We start from the raw sequence: 21,565 nt of genomic DNA on the forward strand, positions 1-21,565 counted from the left end.
TGCATAAATAATTTTTAGTTAAAGAAATATCCAACCCAAAATAACAAAATTAGACCGGAGTCCGACCCGGATTCACAAGTCTTCTCGGGTCCGTTCAGCAAAATCACATTCATTTTAAATTACCCGAGATGGCTAAAATTATACCCGACCCGTGTCCGAGGCACATGTGAAACTTTTAGACCCAAAGCCATTTGGGTCGGACCTCGTTTTTGGACCCAAGTTAACCCATGAAGACCTCTACCACTAAATTAGGCCATGTGACAGCATAGTACGATCTGAAGCTTTTCTCAACACACTAGGGATGGGCATAAGTACTCAAACGTGGCATTGATGATCCTTCACGAAAACGATGATCATGTGTCATTTATTTATTTATTTATTTTTGTGGTTATGGCAGCATTTGTATGTCTGGTTAGCATTACAAGTGGCTGTGGTAGTAAAGACTTGGCGCTGTGTTGAGCTACGCAGACCGGCGTATGACATCAGTAACGTTACCATGCATGATTCAAAAACAAACAGATAAAGTCCACCCACCCGCGCCATGCAACCCGCCGACCGCGCAATTCTGTGAAGCCGAACACACCTCACATCACTGAGGCGCTGGTTTAAAAGGATGCCATGATTTTGAATGACACAATGACATAAATGCACATCCCTACAACACACAATACAAAACATTTCCAAAACACTTTATGCAGTAAATAGGACAACCGCATCCCATCCAACACAGCCAGAGAAGAAGAAAGCAGAAGTTGAAAGGGTTGAATGTGAGACAGGGGAAGACAGATGAGACTGAGTCAACACACTGTATGCCATGTCAATTACACACACACAGACTCTTAATATAACCTCTAAAAAGTGTGCACACTATCACTTTATTTTTGGAAAGTGCGAATGCTAGGCGCTACCGTCTGAACCTGCGACATGTCTCAAATTAGATGCAGATTTTAATGAACGACCCCACAGCAACGCTTGGATAAGCAGCACAGTGCTTTGAAGATTAACCACCGCATGTATTTGTGTTTATTACCCTCAACACATTCACTGCCAACACTGTTTCCATAAGTAGGACACTTGTTCATTTGATGAATTCATTTTTTGTGCTTCTCAAGGATAAATCATTTGACTTTGCTTTTTTTTAAAGTGTTGCTTAGAAACTGTTTCCACTTTTGACAAAGGGAGCAATTCATCTATTGTTTAATACATTTTTTGAAAAGCACCAATTATCCAATTCACGATTTTACATTTCATTTGGTGTGTAAGTGTGTATTAGTACATGTTAACCATATGCTAAAGGTACAAACCCCAAAGTAAATGCTAACGCAAGTTATCGTTTCCAATGTAAATCTATTTTCTTGGATTACAAGGATTGTAGGTAACAGTTTATTTCCTGTTGACGTGGACACGACAGTCATTATCATAAATCCGCCCACTATTTAAAGAACACCATTTTCCTGATATGGTGTTCTTTAAACATTAGTTAGTGTGTAATGTTGCTGTTATGTAACCTGAAAATGATAACGCTGCCAGGCGATTTATTTTCTTTTACAGAATTTGCCTACAGCGAACGCCCGGTTTGGACTACAGGCTACAGCCCTTCCGGTTGAATGACGTCAATATAAGAATTTTTTACTAAACTCCGCCCACAGGAATACGTCAGTCGCAAGCTAAGCTAAAACAGCTCTGCTAAGCTAAGCTGCTGTTGAATCACAACACACTAAACAACACAATCCGAACTTGTTACGTATTTCCGAAGGAGGGACTTTATATATTGTGCACTGTAAAGACAAAGCTTCAAAAACACAGGAAAAACAGAACCTTTAAAGCAGGGGTTGGAAACCAAAGTTATTTGCCGACCCCTGCTTAAAAGTATTCACTACTGACTAAACCATGACTCAAACACGAGTTTTGTGTGGTTTAATGCGTTGGTATCTTTACCTTACCAATCTGTTACGTCCCGCTCAAGCCGCGCTGGCAAAGATGATCGATCAGCTTCATTTTCTGGATCAGATTCGGCTCGTATTGATAAGGTAGTAAAGACGATGTTAACTCCTGTCAGTATTGCATTGTGAGCTAATCTTCAAAACATGGTTAGAGGCATCATATTTCCAGCAGAGGTATTCAGGCCAATCACAACATACTGTTAAGCTGGCCAATCAGAGGCAGAAAATACAGAAAATAGTGGTTTTCATCTTGTCACTTTCTTTGTATAGAAAACACGTTTTTAACTCTTCATATACACTCGTATCTTAATGCAAAACTACCAAAAACACAGATCCCAATTTTTATCTCCATAACAAAACCGACATGACCAGACATGGACTCATGGACATGATTTTCTTTGGAATATATTGCTGTCGGTGATTTCGTAAGACTACTGTGTACACTGTGAGTTTATAAAGTTATTGCTTAAATATGTAATATAAATATATATAATGCTCAAAATTGGCTATTTAAATAATATCCTCTATTAAAATGAGTAGAGGCTTGGACTTGGAAACAGTATTCCTTACATAATGACATGTTACAGTGCACAACACTGACAATAACAGTTGCAGGGTTTCCTGCAGAAAATTTGTTAGTTAAGGCGGTAGGGTTGGGTGAGTGAGCGGGGCAGAGGGCGTGGCAATCAAAGGTATGCGTATGCGTCATGATGAAAATCTAAATATTTTTATTTAAAACACTCAAATATAACTTAATTTTGAAGAAACTATGACAGTAAATGAACACATACTAGATTATTAATGAATTAAATGTTTTTAACAGATACCTCTAATGGGAATAGCTGTGTGATCAAGTGAAACTAAAGGGTTAATAAACACAAACTAAAGCAGATGTTGTAGAACGTCAGACGAACGATGATCGATGGCCCAAAAATGTTAAAAACTGATTATTTCCCACTATTAATTACACTATATTAAAGGAGTGTAACTACTGTAGCATGTAAATAATGCACATAAATAACGTGAGCAAGAGCGCTCAACAATTATATGGAATCAACAGGCACGTGCAACCTAACTAGCAGGTTGCTCAAACAAGAAAATCACCAGCTAACTTCCTTTAAAATTGCAAGAACTATAGACTAATACAATAACAGGCTTACATAACCCCAAAACATAAGTCCACTTACAGTTCTTATGGACACGCATTTTATTAACTGGCTTTCCTCCAGACATGACGGACCACGTCTTTATCTCACTTCGGCCGCGTGGCGCGTGCATGCTCGCGGTGTGAAGCGCGTACGCGATATTCTCCGAGATACACATGACTGCCTTTTGTGGAGCAAAAATCTTTTTTGTGACGACCTAGTTAAGGCGGTAGGGTTTCCAAGCTTAGGCGGGCCGCCCGAACTGAAATGTGCTGCCAGAATATTAATCACACTGAATATTTGCAGATAGTATGGATGTCGCTCTAGTGTGGATCCTTTAACTTTTCATTTTCCCTTAATTGATAATAAAAGCTGAATGTGTATCACTTTCAAATTCATAAACACCCTGCACAAAATACTTTACATATTACACATTCACACCCAATGAAAACACATATAAATGAAACACTTCTGCATGCTTCACAAACATCACAAGGCTTTGAAATTCTAACTAACATTCTTTTAACCAACTTAACCAGCAAGATGACCAGCTTAACCACTAAGCCCAGACTTGCTTCTTGTTTTAGCAATGACAACAACATCTGTTACAAAAACAAGGTTTGATTTACCATGAAAGATAAACATACACTCTCAGAAAATAAGGTACGAAAGCTGTCACTAGGGTGGTTCCCTTTCCAAAAGTGCACCTTTTTATGAATCATATCATATTATATCATATCAACAGCAGTGTGTTGTCGCAGTGGGTTTGATATAGATAGACTAAAAAGACATGTTTGATATCTGACTGTAGAAACAGACCCCCGCTTCTGCCTCCCCCAACCCTTCAGCTCTTCACAAGAACTAACTAGGTCAATGAGATCCCCTACTTCATATGCGCTCGCTGCACCAGACAGAGCAGACTTGCATAGGTATTTAATTTATAAACATTTATATTTTACTTTATGCATTTGGCAGACACTTTTATGCAAAGCGACATACGGTGCATTTAAGCTAAACAATTGATCAGTATGTGTTCACTGGGAATCGAACCCACAACCCACTGCTAATGCAACGCTCTACCAACTGAGCTGCAGGAACAAATTAATGCCCAGATGTTTGACACATGTTTAATCAAAGGTGTGTGTTAGCCGAATAAATAGATTTACTGTTCTAAATATGAGCTGTACCTTAGCATTCAAGTTTATTTCAATAGCAAGACAATGTAAATATTTTATATGGCAAAAATGAAACCCCAACCCTTAGCCCAACATCACAGGCACAAAAACAGACCATACTAAAGAAATCATACAAATTAGCCACCTTTAAAATAGTTATGAATGGCATTGATGTGTTGATCTCTTCAGTCCAGAATTGACCGCACCACACGCACGTACACAATCCCAAAGCCTTTGCTAGCACCTGGGTGATTCTCACGAAAACTTGGTTTTAAACATGTCAAGCATGAAAATGTAAAAATTGCTTAAATTTACTTTTTTTTCCCACCAGACATTGAAAAACAAAGTCTGGAGTAAATGGGAACAATAATTTAAAAACTTTTACTTATCATTTAACACTTTTTGTGACATAATTTAAAAAAATAGTCCTAAAAAATCTCATTACCGCAACAGTCAGAAAACATCAACACTGACATATTTTCAAAATGACATGACAAACCTGAAAGAACATAATTTGGAGATTCTGCACATGCATTTAAAATCAAAGTATTATGCTACTATTAATTAAATTAACATTTAATAAGCATCTGTTGCGGTAATGATAATCAAAATGTCGTGTAAGCATTCTGACAAGACAATATTTCAAATTAACTGTAAAAAAATGATCTTACCTGGTAGCCATCTTGAAGTAACTGGTCCATGTGCTTGGTCACTCAAAATCAAACTTTATTAAAATTCTGTATGTGTGCTTAAACTGTTCTCAAAAAGTGTTGCGGAGGATGAGAACATCAGGCATGGACACATCATTTTCCTAATTTTTCTTCATTATTATTATACATGAATATTCAGTAAATATTTTTTCTGTCATCTAAAGTAGTCTAGCAAAACATCCATTTATTTTTTTTCTTAATATTTTTGTGATAATTTGATTAAATTACAACATAACGCATGTTCAAACACAGCCGGACACATTGCGGTAATGAGAATTTCAGCAGAAAATGAGATAAAATTTACAATTATAAATTCTTATGTTGAAATCACACATTGTGCAAGGTAGAACACAGTATTGTGTTAATTCTGATGCTTTTTAATGTTACTATAATACACATTTTAAAGCTAAAATCATAAGTGCCGTGGTGTTTCAATGGTTTCGTGAGAATCACCCATCTATACTGAGCTATAACAATGGCAGATGGAGACAAAACTAGCCTTGAACAGTCCTCAGATAAAGTAGGTACTGGTTAAGCATCCATAACTTTTTTAAGTAAATGCGTTACAAAAGGTTTTTCACAGCAATGCCATGGATTAATCATTTTGGTTTCCCGAAGCAACAAAGGTAATCCCATTTATCTGTATAGCGCTTTTTTACAATGTTTCATTGCTTCAAAGCATCTTTGAAGAAATGAAGACAAGAAAGACGAGGGAAAACATGGAAAATATTAAAGGTGCCAAAGAATGCATTGAAAAAATTTGTTAAATTGTTCTGACATCTACATAGTAGGTATGTGACTTTATAAAAGTGCAAAAATTATCCAGAGACAGTTTTACATGTCCGTTACAACCCTAGAATTTGCATTTAAAATGAAATGGTCTATTATTACTTTATTTGAAAGAGTCATGAATAGGGCTGTAATGATTCCTCGAGTAATTTGAATACAAAAATTGAGGCAACGTATTAGGCTTCGAGGATTCGTTTTGTTTCCCCAAGGAACTTTATTACTGACGCACCCTTTATCACACGCGCACTGCAGCCGTTTCTTCGATCTTGTGTGTGTGAGAGAAGTTATGTGAATCAATGAATCCGCACTATTTCAGCACTTTGTTTTGCTCTTAAAATCTTGTTTCCTCATTGAGTATTTAAAACCTAATCATATTAACGAAGCAAAATTCAGGTCGTGATATGGATTAAAGTCTGCTTTTTAAAATGTGTCATCTTGCTCGTGCTGCATGTCTCCGTTTTGCGGTTTAACATACTACACGTGTGACATTCGTAGATTTATGATATGAGCAGGTGAACATATAAACCTAATCTCCCAGAGTTTATTTCACGAGTTTATTTTGATAAAAGCGCTGACTCTAGAAATCTGCCGTCTATCCGGCAAAGTGTCAAAATAAAAGTCTGTGTTAAACGTCAGAATGAAAAAAGACTAAAGTAAACTATTAAAATCTATTGTTAAATAATAGCATATTACTTACTACTAAATTAAACTGTTTAAAAATTTAAGTGTAAGTAAGTATATTTTAAATTGATAATTATATATGAATTTTATATAAATAAATTGTTTAATAAAATATACTTTATAATACAACACAACAGTATAGGAATTTAAATAAATAAACTATACTACACTTTTTTATGCCACAGTATTTACTATTTATGTACTATTTTTAAACAAAAAATGTAAAGAAAGACAGAATTTATAAAAAAAACTGATTTCATATGCTCATAATATATTCAACTATATATTACATTGATGTCCTTTGTCAGTTACATGACCGGTCTATTTATGTAATGAACTTAACCTTTGTACTACCAGTGCACTGATTTCTATAGTAAAATTTCTATTGAAAGAAAAGAATGGGGTTGTGGTTAAGAGTTTAGCAGTCTGTATGAATGAAATTTTAGCAATTATTTTTTAACTGTTTAAAAGAATGAAACAAATTAGTTAATTTTAAGTATTATTTTCTCTTGTATATTGAGGATTGATCTTTATTAAAGAAATTTTTATCTGATTACTCGATTAATTGATGGAAAAATCTGTAGAATACTCGATTACTAAAATAATCGATAGCTGCAGCTATCAAAAAATTTAATTAATTACTAGTTACTATCTACTTTCTAAATCTTATTAGTACATGATACAAGGATAGACTTGAAATGGCTCAAAAAACTAATATTTAAAAGTACTAAAATTATTCTGGTCCCATTTTAGGGTACAATTCTATCTATTAACTAACTTTTAACTACGTTTGCATTAATTTACTCCAACTACTGCTTGTTAATACTAAAGAAGTTGTTATTTTAAGTATTGGTAGAAATGAGGAGGGTTAATGATGTAGAATAAGGTTTTGCAGAATCAGGCATTAATATGTGCTATTAAGTATTAATAAACAGCCAACATCTCATTGATATTAATGCTAATAATAATCAACCAGTTAATAGTGAGATATGTTAACTAAAACCATGTTAAATCCACTATTGTATTATAGTCTAAATTGTTTTACATTCCATACAGTATTTAGTTACATCAGAATTAACTGTAATTAGATTACAAGAAAAATAAGAGTGATCCCTTACTTTACTTTTTCAAGGGAAAAGTAATTAAACTACAGTAACTAATTACTTAGTAACTACTTACACCCAACACTGGCTGCAGCCCTAGTCATGAATAATAATGTTGAGCTCTGCTCTGATTGGCTGTTTTTCAGAGCGGTTCAGTTCAGTAGCTCTGTGTGTGTGTGTAAACAGACCTTGGGCTCTATCTTACACCCGGCGCAATGCAGCGCAATGCGCGACGCAAGTGTCTTTCGCTAGTTTCCACCCTAATTTTCACGTTTAGCGCCGCGTTGTTTAAATAGCAAATGCATTTGCACCCCCTTTGCGCCCATGGGCGTTCTGGTCTGAAAAACGAGGCGTGTTCAGGCGCATTGTTGGCGCGTTGCTATTTTGAGGCAACTAAAATAGACTACGCCATTGACCAACAAAAACCTGGTCTAAAGTCTAAAGTCAATGGCGCAATATGTTTTATGTTATTTAAAGAGCGCATTAGTAATATGCGCCTATAAACGGGAGGACAACGCGGGTTTGCTTATCACAAAGTACATAAATGCGCAGCAGCACAAAAAGCTTTTAAATATGAAAGATTAAAGGATTGAATGTAAGAGATTATTATTGAGTCTCTTGGACATATTTATAAAGGAGGACTGATTATGAGACGTTAGAAGGCGCAAAGAGCTGCTTCACCTGCAGCCTGGTAAGTAAATAAATGCTTTGCTTTAAACAAATGCGTCTGTTTTTAAATGTTTTTTTTTAATGCTACCTCACGGATTTATTGTATATGATTTATCTGTGGATATGGCGAGATGAGAAACATTTGTAAGTAATGCTTAAAAAAACTCTTTGCTAAAAAACCGCTGTCCAAAGTGCTGAAACGTGAGGAGAGCCGTTTGTAATTTCTTTAAAAATACTTTATTTGTAACAAACAGGAGATAGAGTGAAAACCTTATCTTGCATACTTGTAAATTATGTTTTGATGATATTGGATAGTCATACATTTAAAGCAATTACAAGCCTGCTTTTTACTTCCATGACTAAAAGAAAACGGGTTTTAAAGGTTTTAATAAAAAAAGAACAATTTCAATACAAGTGAAAAACAACACAATTATTTAACATTAATCTTAAACTGTGGATCTTCTTCCTCCGCTTAGTTTTTCAGTTTACAAAGTTCGTCATCTAAATAGGGATTAGACATAGCGCCAGCGCAACTTGCTTTTAAAGGGGATGAGAGCTGAGACTCTCATTGGTTTACTGCACGTTATGCCCAAAATACTCCCATTACAATAGGACCAACCCTTTTCGACCATGCGCTCGCGCACAAACCATTTTTCCCGTCGTTAAAATAGCAAAAGTGGATTCGGACACGCCCATTTAGACGTTGCGCTGTGCGCTTTAGACAATGCGCTTAGATCGTTAAAATAGGGCCCCTTATGTTTGAGACTGTATCAGAAGAAGGTTGATTATTCGGAGATTGAATAGAGACATTTCTGAGATGTAAGTTTTTGATTTTTCTGTCTAGACCTGCAAAATGTAACTGTAACATCAATAGTAGAACTTCAGCCTAAACGCTAGCATATAGCATTAACTAGCATATAGCGCTAACTCAGCAGTCACAGCTTTGCTTTTAGCATTGTAACTTAATTTAATGTGTAATTTAATGATGGGGACATACATCTCGACTGTAACGTCACAGTTGAGATTGGCTTGTTAAGAGGTGTCTGTTTAATAATTAAGAAATTACTGTAAACTTTACACCATACATGGAAATGGAGTTTGACATGACATGCAGTAATATCACGAATAGCACTGTGAAAAGCATAAAGAAACTGTAGCAACATCATGAAGTGCACCACACACCTACTAAATTAAAATAATGCCGTCTTAAATATTCAGTCATTTAGTCCAAAAACAGCCTATCGAATGATGTTTCTTGTAAAACGGAGCTGCTTTATCAGACTGGATGAACAATCTGGATGTATGAAGTCAGTATGGTGCATTACAAATGACAGGCTCTCATTAGCAACCCTGCAAAACACGAAACGACTGAACTGTTTATGAAAACTCTCATAAGCTTCTGCCATTCCACAGACTGACAGATATAAAGCATCGCTCTCTCTCCTGTCCTCCCCTGTGAGACGGGAATCTGCCAGAAGGTTTCATAAGCGGCTGCTCAGTTGGATTAATTCTGGTCCGGATGCCAATCCCTCAGAGTTGGCACGAAGCAACCTGGACACCGATGATAACGCAGAGACGACACAAAGCTATGCAGAAGATGCACAAGCTCATACATTAACTTTCTGGAACTACTGTATATAAATATAGGTTGTCTATTCAATAAAACATTTTTGTACACACACACAGTCCTCAGTTGGTATAACATTGCACTGACACAGAAAACGTCATAGGTTGGATCGCTTGGGTACATACATGCTGATAAAATGTACATCTTAAATGGCATGTAAATTGCTTTGGATTACAGCATTTTGATTAAATGCATAAATGCAAATGTCTTGATGATAAAGACATTATTTAGCATCTTCTCTATGCAACACTGTGACACACAGCACATGCCGTCACACTACTGAAAGCAACGGGCGCATTTCCCGTCTGCCCGGCTTAACAGCATTCCAGTCTGTTTAACAGGCTTTATTTTCATGTAAACGAGACCCGTCAACCTGTCAGGAATGCAGGTATACCACTTTTAAACATATAAATCCCACTGTAGTACTTAAAATAGATCTCAGCATTTCGACTGTACTGTATGGTTCACTTAATGCATGACAGCTCAATTGGTAGAGCGTTATGCTACAGCACAGCACATAGGTTGTGGGTTCAATCCCCAGCAAACACACATACTGATAAAATGTATAACTTATAAAATGCACTTCGGATAAAAACATCTGCCAAATGAATAAATGTAGATGGTTCTTTGGAGAATAAAACATTACATCAAGGGTTTATCATATCTACGTGTTGGTTCACGGGTCTCACAGCACGCGAACATGAATCGTTACTTGAAGAATTAAAGGACAAAAAAGGTAACTCAAAAAGGTTTGTAATTTAAAGCCTTGAACAGACTTGACATCCCCTGGAAAAACAGGTACAGTTAATCAAAAGAGACAATGTGGAAGATACAACACAATCTCAATTCATTGCTGTTGTGGGGCAAAGATGGAGTAAAGATTAAGATTTAAAGGATGAAAAACTGGAGCCGGTGGTTTTCTAGGACAAACCACAAGAGAGATGCGCTATAGCTGACACAACTGTAACACTCAAAGCTTTACAAAGATATTTCAATGCTTTACTTCAGTGTTTTCATTAACAGGCCTGTTTTTTTACATACAGTATGTTTGCCATACACACCAAACGTGAATTAAATTATTTGCGTGAGTAGATTGCAATCACAGTCAATACAAAGACACAAATAGCCACAAACCCGTGCAGGGCGGTGCGAATCACGCGAACAAGTGGTGCGACTGCCGCAAAAACACACGCTATTCGCCTCAAACTGCCTCAAAGTCTTCGGGCAAGTAAAAAAAATATTTGCGAAAAATCTGCATGACGCAAAGTTAAATCCCACAAACACATAGACACCAAACATGAATTCAATGATTTGTGTAAGAAGATTACAATCAAAGTCAATGCAAAAACATGAATATCCTCAAACTCACGCAGGGCGATGCGAATTTACATGAACGGTTGGTGTGATTGCTACGAAAATACACGCTATTTGCTTCAAACTGCGTTTTTGTGCAATTCACAAGTTAAATCCCACAAACTCAAGTACATGTTTGCCGTACACATCAAACGTGATGATTTGCGAGAGTAGATTACAATCAAACTCAATGCAAAGACACGAATAGCCGCAAACTCGTGCAGGGCGATGCGAGTCAAGCGAACGGGTGGTGCGATTGCCACGAAAACACACGCTATTCATCTCAAACTGTGTCTTCGCGCAAGCTGAAAATATTCACAAAAAATGTGCACGACACAAAGTTAAAACCCACAAACACATGTACGCATTTGCCATACAAACCAAATGTGAATTCAATTATTTGCCCAAGTAGATTACAATCAAACTCAATGCAAAGACACGAATAGTTGCAAACTCGTGCAGGGCGATGCAAGCCAATCGAACGGGTGGTGCGATTGCCACGAAAACACACGCTATTCATCTCAAACTGCTTCTTCGCCCAAGCTGAAAATATTCACAAAAAATGTGCATGACACGAAGTTAAAACCCACAAACACATGTACGCATTTGCCATACGCACCAAACGTGAATTCAATGATTTGCGCAGGTAGATTACAATCAAAGTCAATGCAAAGACACAAATAGCAACAAAATCGTGCAGTGCTATGCCAATCACGCGAATGGTTGGTGTGATTGCAGCAAAAAAAAAAACACTAGCTATTCGCCTCAAACTGCGTCTTTGCGCAAGCTGAAAATGTTCACAAAAAATGTGCATGACACGAAGTTAAAACCCACAAACACATGTACGCATTTGCCATACAAACCAAATGTGAATTCAATTATTTGCCCAAGTAGATTACAAATAAACTCAATGCAAAGACGCAAATAGCCGCAAACTAGCACAGGGCTATGCGACTCACGCGAACAGGTGGTGCGATTGCCACGAAAACACATGCTATGCGCCTCAAACTGCGTCTTCTCGCAAGCTGAAAATATTCACAAAAAAATGTGCATGACACGAAGTTAAAACCCACAAACACATGTACGCATTTGCCATACGCACCAAACGTGAATTCAATGATTTGCGCAGGTAGATTACAATCAAAGTCAATGCAAAGACACAATAGCCACAAAATCGTGCAGTGCGATGCCAATCACGCGAATGGTTGGTGTGATTGCAGCAAAAAAAAAAACACTAGCTATTCGCCTCAAACTGCGTCTTTGCGCAAGCTGAAAATGTTCACAAAAAATGTGCATGACACGAAGTTAAAACTCACAAACACATGTACGCGTTTGCCATACAAACCAAATGTGAATTCAATTATTTGCCCAAGTAGATTACAATTAAACTCAATGCAAAGAAGCAAATAGCCGCAAACTAGCACAGGGCTATGCGACTCACGCGAACAGGTGGTGCGATTGCCACGAAAACACATGCTATGCGCCTCAAACTGCGTCTTCTCGCAAGCTGAAAATATTCACAAAAAATGTGCATGACACGAAGTTAAAACCCACAAACACATGTACGCGTTTGCCATACACACCAAAGGTGAATTCAATGATTTGCGCAAGTAGATCAATCAAAGTCAATGCAAATAAGACACAATAGCCACAAAATCGTGCAGTGCGATGCCAACCACGTGAATGGTTGGTGTGATTGCCGCAAAAAAACACTAGCTATTCGGCTCAAACTGTGTCTTTGCGCAAGTTGAAAATATTCATGAAAAATTTGCATTACGCGAAGTTGAAACCCGCAAGTAATCTAGAGCGAGGAACATGATGCTTCACATTTGGTGTGAACGCAGCATTATGTTTGGTTTAGAGTTGCATGTAATCAACTTACTGTTATTCCTATAGTAATGATATGTAACTACACAAAAGACAATGTGAAATAAAGTGTTACCAAAAAATTGATCTTTTAGCCGTAAATAATTGATGGCTATCCAACCCGACTTTCATGGTGGAATACAAAATGTCAACAGGAAACTGGGTGTGTCAAGCTCCAGAAGGAAAATTTATCCAAATCAACTTTGAGCTCACGCAAGCTACACATTTACTATGACATAATGGTAAGTAAAAAGGATGACTGTTTTAGGGACAGTAAACCCACAAATAAAAATTACCCCACGATATACTCACCCTCAATATATTTTTATTACAAAATAACGATTACTCTCAGAAGGCCTTTATTAACCCTTTGGAGCCTTGTGGATTACTTATGTGAAGGATAGATGGACTTTATTGCGCTTTAAAATCAGTAGCACCATTTACTACCATGATAAAGCTTGGAAGAGCCCAACATTTTCTAATATAACTGAACTTGTGTTCGTCTGAAAGATGATGGACATCAGGGATGAGGGTAAGTAAATCATGGGGTCATTTTTATTTCTGGCTGAACTATCCCTTTAACTCTCTTGAAAACGTTAACTATTTTAAAATTGCCTTCCCTGTATACTAAATAAAGAAAGCAAATGTATACACACACTTAAAATGTCAGGATGCAATAATCTGTTAAGGAGATTTGCTGCCCCAAGGAATGTTTTCAAAGGGGATTCTGGGATACCCTTGTAAGCAAGCACGAAAATAACCCCTTGCCTTTTAAAGACAAATATCAAAATCGAATCCCACTTATAAAGTCACCGGAGAGGTGTGATATTTTATTTTAACAACCAGATTTCCACTTTCAGATGCGTGTTATTATCTTAAGATCTGCTAGCAATGTCTTACCTCTTTGGCTCTCTCGAGTTCATTATGCAGGGCCTGTTTGGAGATCTCCACCTCGATGATCTTTTGCCTGAGCATCTCGTTTTCATCTTCCGCCCGGGTGCGCTTGTCTTCCACTGTCTCCAGTTCATTGTGCAGACGCACCGATACGTCTTTGGCCACCTGTGCGTGAAGTGGCATGTAATGCACTGTACGTCTAAGCAATAATACATACACGCCAACCAAAGCAGACTCACCTTTAGGTCTTGCTCCAGACCGCGTAGAAGCTCTCCGTCAACGTGTCCGGTCTGAGCTACACGCAAACTCTTTTGTTCAGCCTTGCGGAGGCGGTACTGAAGGATTCGACAGTTCTTGTTGGAACGGTCCAGTTCCCTGCGTAGTTCCTGTAGCTGGTAGACCTCCTCTTCAAGGTAGTTGTCCCTAATTTCCTCCATCTCGGCACGCAACTCGTCCACTTCATCCTAAAGCAATCCGAATTCAAATAAGAATGAAAGCAAACCAAACCCAGTAATTTAAAGTTTTCTGCATAAATCATCCTGCATAATGTAAATAAGTGAAAAATAACCTTGATATCTATAATATTATGTAAGGCAATGCCAAAGACTGAAATCAATGAATAGTATCCCAACGTTCGATATGTTTTTGTTCAAAATAATCTGTCAATAAAATCCACCAAGAAGAAAGACATTTATAAAAACTTGACATCAGCCCCGAACTTTAATTGATGGCGCTAATTTGTAAAGCCTCATTTTCCATTAAACACTGACTATAGACATCTACAGTAAACAAGGTCGAGAAGAAAAACGAGACACAGCCAATGATAAACAGCCCAACACAATGACCTTCACTGTACGTGGTCATGTGACGTGTCATTCTGCCGTGTCATGTGCGGTTGCTCCTGTCAAACATCAATTATGAGACACCTCTAAATTATCAATGTCATTCAACAGGGAAAAAGAAAGGTCATAAAAAAAGAGAGATACACGAGGGAATGATAAATAATCATGGATGCACATCTGCTGTAAGGCTTTAAACACATCATCCAGGTTTCAGGAGGTTTGTTTTTGTGGATGTCTCTTGTGTGAGATGCATCCATTACAGGCAAAGCTACTAAAACGGATTAACGTCTTCAGAGAACGGACTGACTCGAGTGCTTATAAATGTATGAAAATCCAGTTTGTGACAGCACTCATGCACTCTTCCATCTGACAAATGAAATGAAACTTTGATGAAATTATGCCGATTATAGGGCTGCCATCAGTTTTACTCTGGGAGCACAGGTGTTGAAGTGTCCTGTGACATCATCCTTAAATGTATTCAAATAAATTGATGTGATGTGAAATCATTCTGAATCCGTCTCAATGCAACAAAACAAGACCGCAGTATGGTCCCCTGATCCCATCACTGCATTCATATTCAACAATTAAAAAAAAAAACAAGAGGATGTTTGCTGTTGAGTTGTGTGCTCATCTCAAAGCCTCATCGTTAATAATTATGCAAGGAATATGGAAAACCAAATAAAGCTTACATGGGCAGTGAGATATAGTAAAAGAGATATCTGTAAATACTAATAAACAAACTGTGCAGAATAGTTTGCATAGGTTTGAGGTGTAAATGAGCAGTATGATGAAAGATGTACCACACCAGCACTAGGACTGTCACGATTATGAAATTTGGCTGACGGTTAATTGTCTAATAAATTGTGCCGATTATGACAATTAATTGCCTGTTTTAGGGATTTGATGATTATGTAGATTAATTGTCTGTTTTATTGATTTGACTTTTAATTCCCAAACATTTTTTTCTTTGTTTGTGAAATAATTAACACACAGTAGTCCCTTTCACACATACAGTCTTTACTGGTAATTTACTGGTAAATTGCCGTTAAAATGTCATGTGTGAACAGAACCTTTCCGGTAAATCAGTGCTCCCAATTTACCAGTAAGACAGGTTGTAAGAATACCAGTAATTTACTGGTAAGCGCTGTGTGTGAACGAAAATTATAGGATTACCGGCATTTAGAACGGACGACGTCAGACTGTGCTGACAGCTTCGGGCCAATCATAGCGTTTTAATACAGATGACGCGTTTACCCCCGCAGTATTTACTGACGTTTCCACACACATGCTACTTGAAAGTTGAGCACACCTGAAGTTTACGTCCACATTTCTTCACCAAAGTTGTTTAAAACAGCTTACCGCCGTTTGCCGACGTCCTTAGCACGCCCTCTGTGAAGCCTAAAGTGCCGTCGTCTCATTCAATGTTGTTTGGTCATGAGCAACTTCGCGACTGTTTACCACAGACGTGAAAACAACAAAATACGGACCGTGGTTATGAACGACGTGGATTGTTTACAAATACAACACTGAGCTCGCCGCGTGCTACAGGTACTTCCGCTTTCTGAACGAATTTACCGGTATTTTGATACTGATGTGTGAATGATGTCTTACTGGTAAAATAACGGAACGCCACTGCGTGTGTGAACAGCACATTTTTGTATTTACTGGTAAATTCATTCTGGTAAATTCATGGCAATTTACCAGAATTACTGTGTGAAAGAGGCTATTGTTGTGACTATTTAAATTAAATCTTTTGCAAGGTTTATCTGGCAGAAAATATCAATACACATAACACATATTTAAAGGAACAGTATGTAAAAAATGTATATCAATTAATCATAAAATGGCCCTGATATGTCACTAGACATTAAGAAATCATTTTCATTTCAAATACTTATATCACTGACAACAGTGGTCTGTCCAGGATATTGTCATTTAAAAAGAGCAGTTGCAGCCCTCAACTGATGTTTATGTTGTCATTTTCTGTATTGGCCACCAGTTGTGTGATTGCAGTACCAGTTTTAGCCACAAGTTTTGTGATTGCAATACCAGTTTTGGCCACAATCCTACATACTGTTCCTTTAAAAATAATCTGATACTGTCTCGTTTATACAGGCGCTCCAGCTCCCCCTTGTGTTTTTTTAGAGATGTGCAATCATTGCGGTGATTTAAAATCATTGTGATTAGGTAAAAAAATCACGATGAGACGATTATTTAATCCTTGTGACAGCCCTAACCAGCACAGGGGTTGTCGTGCAAACACCTAGCACTGCATGCAGTCACATGGATTTCACAGTGAAAGTGTCACTTAATCCTTCAGCAGAACATCAAGACCTAACCTGACCAAGGGTTTAATCTGGAAACGCAAATAAATACAAAACAAAGAAATGTAAGTAAAAACCAAGGGGTAGTTTCCCAGACAGGGCTTAAGTCTAGCTTGTTTGAGCCATCTTAACTGAAAACACCTGGCACTGACCTATTTTAAAATATATCTGTACCATTGTTCTGTCACAAGATGATGCACACAGTAAAGATTTTTTTTCTAAGGCATGTTTAATAAACTACTTGAAATACCTAAGGCCTAGTCCTGGATTAATCAAAACCCTGTCTGGGAAACTGCCCCCAGATGTTTAAAAACCCATTAAAGGTGACATTTTTTTAAAATGTGAAATAAATCTTTGGTGTCCCCAGAGTACATATGTGAAGTTTTAGCTCAAAATATCATATAGATAATTTATTATAACATGTTAAAATTGTCACTTTGTAGGTAAGAGCAAAAATGTGCCGTTTAGGTTGTGTCCTTTAAAATGCAAATGAGCTGATGAAATGCAAACACTGATCACCATAATGGTGGTTTGTTAATTGAAACTCAATTATGCTGTCAATTATTTTTTTCTCTCTCTCACTTTCTCTCTGCACTAAATGGCAGTGCCGTGGTTGGATAGTGCAGATTAAGGGGTGGCATTATTATACTAAGATCCCCTTTTGACATCACTAGGGGAGCCAAATGTCAAAGATCTATTTTTTCACATGCTTGCAGAGAATGGTTTACCAAAACTAAGTTGATAGAAGCACTGAGGGCCAAGCATATAAACAAAAGTTAGATTTTAATGATATGTCCCCTTTAAAAGCATCATGGCACTGTATAGTTATTTTGGAGATGGTAATATGCCTATTCTATATAATACGTTGGACTATCATGTAAATACCATGGTATATGAATATAGAAGTACCAGCACTTATATGGCACAGCCCACATACTTAAGTCAGTGTTTACTATAATAAATTGTAGTATAGTATATATAGTAGGCTATATGGCATAATTTTAGGCCTAGTATATAGGCTAGTATAAACTGATAAACCTGTAAACTGTAGTAGGCTACACTTTAATATTTACTATAGTAAGGTTCAAAACACTACATGCGTTTATTTTAGTACATATAGTAGGCTTATACAACAGTATAATATTTTCTTAAATTAAAACATTGGCTCACCTTGAGGTAGTCATTTTCCGAACGAAGGTCTTCGATTTCCCTTAACAATTCCTCTTGGATCATTTCCTTCCCTTCCGCTTTGAATTGTGCGGTTTTCTCCGCTTTACATTTCCCAGCGTGCGCACCTGACATCGCCGCTTCTCTGAGCGTCGCGCTCGAGTCCGCCGTGCGCACACGAATCTCAGCCACCTGCTCCCCGCGCTCGCTCGAACCGGAGCCGCTACACGACTCCACATCGCTACTGGCGGCTTGAACGAGTCTCTGCTCGTCGGACAGAGGTTCGGATGGACAATCGGACAAATCCGAACTGCTGTCCGTCTGGCAAACCCGGCCGGTGGGAACGCGTATCGGGGATCCGACGGGACCGTGGGAAAGAGGGGCCAACCTCTGCTTGCTTTTGGCGATTTGCGGAGCGGTGTCAACCCCTCTGCCGGACGGTTTCGGTTCGGATGCTGCATGCTGAGTGACCTTAACGGACTTTTTTGTAGATGATGGCTTGATGTTGCTTTTTGCAGGTGCCGGTTTTTCCTTCGCGCTGGGGGTGGCGCGTCTCGGTACGCGGCTTTGAGACGCTACCGGAGCAGCGGACGCTTGCGGCTTGTTGAGTTTGGGTGATTTTGGCACGATCTGTTTGCCCGATCGAGAGTGGACATCCTTAAGGACGGGTCTGGCAGGGGACGGCGCGCGGTTTAACCTCTTCTTCTCCACCTGAGGATGATGATGGCTCTGCGGTTTGGTGTCGGAGCCATTGGGGCTCTCCATTATATGACCTCCACGCCTGTGAGAGGAGAACGACGGTACCGATAATCAACCCTGAGTCCGGGGAGACAACAACCCTGTCGGATGGATCCAGCAGCGCGCTTTTCTCCTTTCGCGTTTTGTCTCATCACTCCAGATTCACTTTCCAGTCGTCATCATCACCGGGGTTGAGAGTAGCCTAGCCTATAATTCCCAGTGCTTCCGAACGCAATACGGGTGGATGTTGCGATGTCAAGTGAGAATCTCCGTGATTTTGTGCGTTAAATCCATATCCCTCTGAATAAAAGTATTCCCATCTCCCTACGGTCCCTTCTTCCTGCTGGCCTCCTCTCCTCCCCTCCCGTCTGACGGGAAAAATCTGCAGCCGCTGCGGTCTGACGCGCTCCGCTTCTGTTTCGGCTCTCGTAAAGCGCATGCGCTTGTTCTTCTACACACAAATACGGAACACACCCCTCCCGCGCCCCGGTACACCGGCAGCACACGCGCGGCGTGAGTACGCGTGGTGGACCAGAGACTTGACGCGTCAGTTTTACTGTACGTCGAATGTATGTGGAAAAACACAGACGTAAATCAAACTCACAACACGTAGAAAATATGCAAAATAGAAACATTTGCAAAAATAGGAAAATGAAAGCAAATTTGTAGGAACATGAAAATGAAAGCCACACCACCTTAATTCTCCAATTACAACAAATGTTCGTTGATGTACTTACAGGCGTTGTTAAACAAAATACGACCATAATAAATTTCCCTACTGAAAAATCTAGCATAAGCTGGTAGCTGGTCTAAGCTGGTCCTTCCAGCCTGGCAAAGCTCAAGCTGGTGGGTCAGCTGGTCTTCCAGCATTAAAAAGTGAACAAAACACAGACCAGCTTGCTACACTAGCAATACCAGCTAAAACCAAGCTGGGAGACCAGCTAAAACCAGCTTACGCTGATCTTAGCTGGATTTTTCAGTAGGGTTGGCGCATGCTTAAAAATGTTTTTTTAGTGATGTCACAAAATAACCATGTTGGTTCCACAAAGAACATTTTGATCAAATGTCAACCCTGACTTGAACTCGGTTTTAGCCTAGTTCAGTGGTTTTCAAACTGGGGGCCGCAAGATGGTGCCAGGGGGCCCCAGTTTTATGACATTTTATGAAATACATAAATTTATCATGAATTCTGTGTAATTAAACCTAAAAAAAAAATAAGGCTACTAACCAAAAGCACTACTTTCTTGTATAATTTAATGGTTTTTTATTTATTAAAATGTCGAGTATTGCATCAAAAACGAGTAATTGAAATGCCATATTTCACATAAAAATCCCTTAGTTTGCAATTATGATTTAAAGGTGCAGTGTGGAATTTTTAGAAGGATCTCTTGACAGAAATGCAAAAACATAGAAAACTATATTATCAGGGGTGTATAAATACCTTTTTTTTTATAATGAACCGTTTTATGTTTATTACCTTAGAACGAGACCTATCTACATACACTGAGGGTCACCTTACATGGAAGTCACCATTTTGTGCCGCCGTTTTTCTACAGAAGCCCTTAACGGACACATTTTTTACCAAGTTGTCTCCGACGATGACATGTGTTTCAAAAGCAAGGGGTGAGCAGTGGACTAAGCTGTTGGTTACAATTAGCAACCTCACCACTAGATGCCCCTGAAATTTACATACTGCACCTTTAACGCTCGCTTGAGGTGGTTTTTGTTTAATGCGACAAAAATGAGAATAATGGGAGATGAAAACTTATTTGCCGAATAAATTCTGATATAGTGAACATTAAACCCACAGGACTGACCGTCTAGCTGCTTCCACTGAAGTTGTCTTACTATATATGAGAATCAATGTCATCGCAATGCCCATGCTGCTAGTGCCTGCATTAAAAATGCTGCATTCCTTTTTCTGAACACAAAATTTAGATACTAGAAAAGCATTAGAATCTTCTTTTTTTGCAAATTTTGAAAAGATTTGCTGCACGTTTGGAAGGAAACCCAGCTAATAATGTGTTCCACTATGGTTGAAATTATTCGAAAGTTGAAACTTGCGCAGAAGACGCAATTGATGCGAAAACTGCAAGTTAGTGACCCCCGTTGCCTGGTGCGAATTTGCCTCTATTCGTGCATATGTAATCTACTCAAACAAATAATTAACCCCTTCAGACCCTGCATTTTGTGGTTCAAACCAATAAAAATGCTGATCAACCAATCAAAATAAATCAGAAAAATGTAAAATATGCACTCACTGAATCAAGTGCAGAGTTGATCACACTATTAGCGCTATTCCATTGGATAGTACTCCACAGGTCAGGTTGTGTCAGCTCACCTTACTTTAGCTTGGTTAAAGCAGATCATGCTAAAGGAGACCATTAGAGATGTTAAATCTCACTTTGCACAAAATGAGGACAAGGAAAACTCTCAAATGCTAATATGAGCGATAGATGACAAGAGCAAAATCCCAAATATTGTTACCAGTAAAAAAATGTCTTTGATGATTTAATACAGAAGATAAATAGCTTAAAAT

General features: G+C 38.3%; 1 protein-coding gene across 5 annotated transcripts in view; it reads right to left on the reverse strand.

Moving 5' to 3' along the window:
* LOC129443166 (microtubule cross-linking factor 1) overlaps nucleotides 1–19,567 on the reverse strand; it is a 75,109-nt gene extending 55,542 nt beyond the window's left edge. For 3 of the 5 annotated variants that reach the window (XM_073864373.1, XM_073864371.1, XM_073864370.1), the window contains exons 1-3: nucleotides 18,292–19,566; nucleotides 14,195–14,419; nucleotides 13,962–14,120 (exon numbers count right to left, since the gene is read on the reverse strand). In XM_073864373.1, the coding sequence (XP_073720474.1) occupies nucleotides 13,962–14,120; nucleotides 14,195–14,419; nucleotides 18,292–19,053 (1,146 nt within the window). In that variant the 5' untranslated portion in view covers nucleotides 19,054–19,566. Of the gene's footprint in view, nucleotides 1–13,961; nucleotides 14,121–14,194; nucleotides 14,420–18,291 lie in introns of all 5 variants that reach the window. The other 2 variants (XM_073864369.1, XM_073864372.1) reach the window with 2 other exon arrangements.
* Nucleotides 19,568–21,565: the final 1,998 nt, after the last annotated feature.

The sequence above is a fragment of the Misgurnus anguillicaudatus genome, unplaced genomic scaffold (assembly GCF_027580225.2).
Source record: "Misgurnus anguillicaudatus unplaced genomic scaffold, ASM2758022v2 HiC_scaffold_26, whole genome shotgun sequence".
Lineage (NCBI taxonomy): Eukaryota > Metazoa > Chordata > Actinopteri > Cypriniformes > Cobitidae > Misgurnus > Misgurnus anguillicaudatus.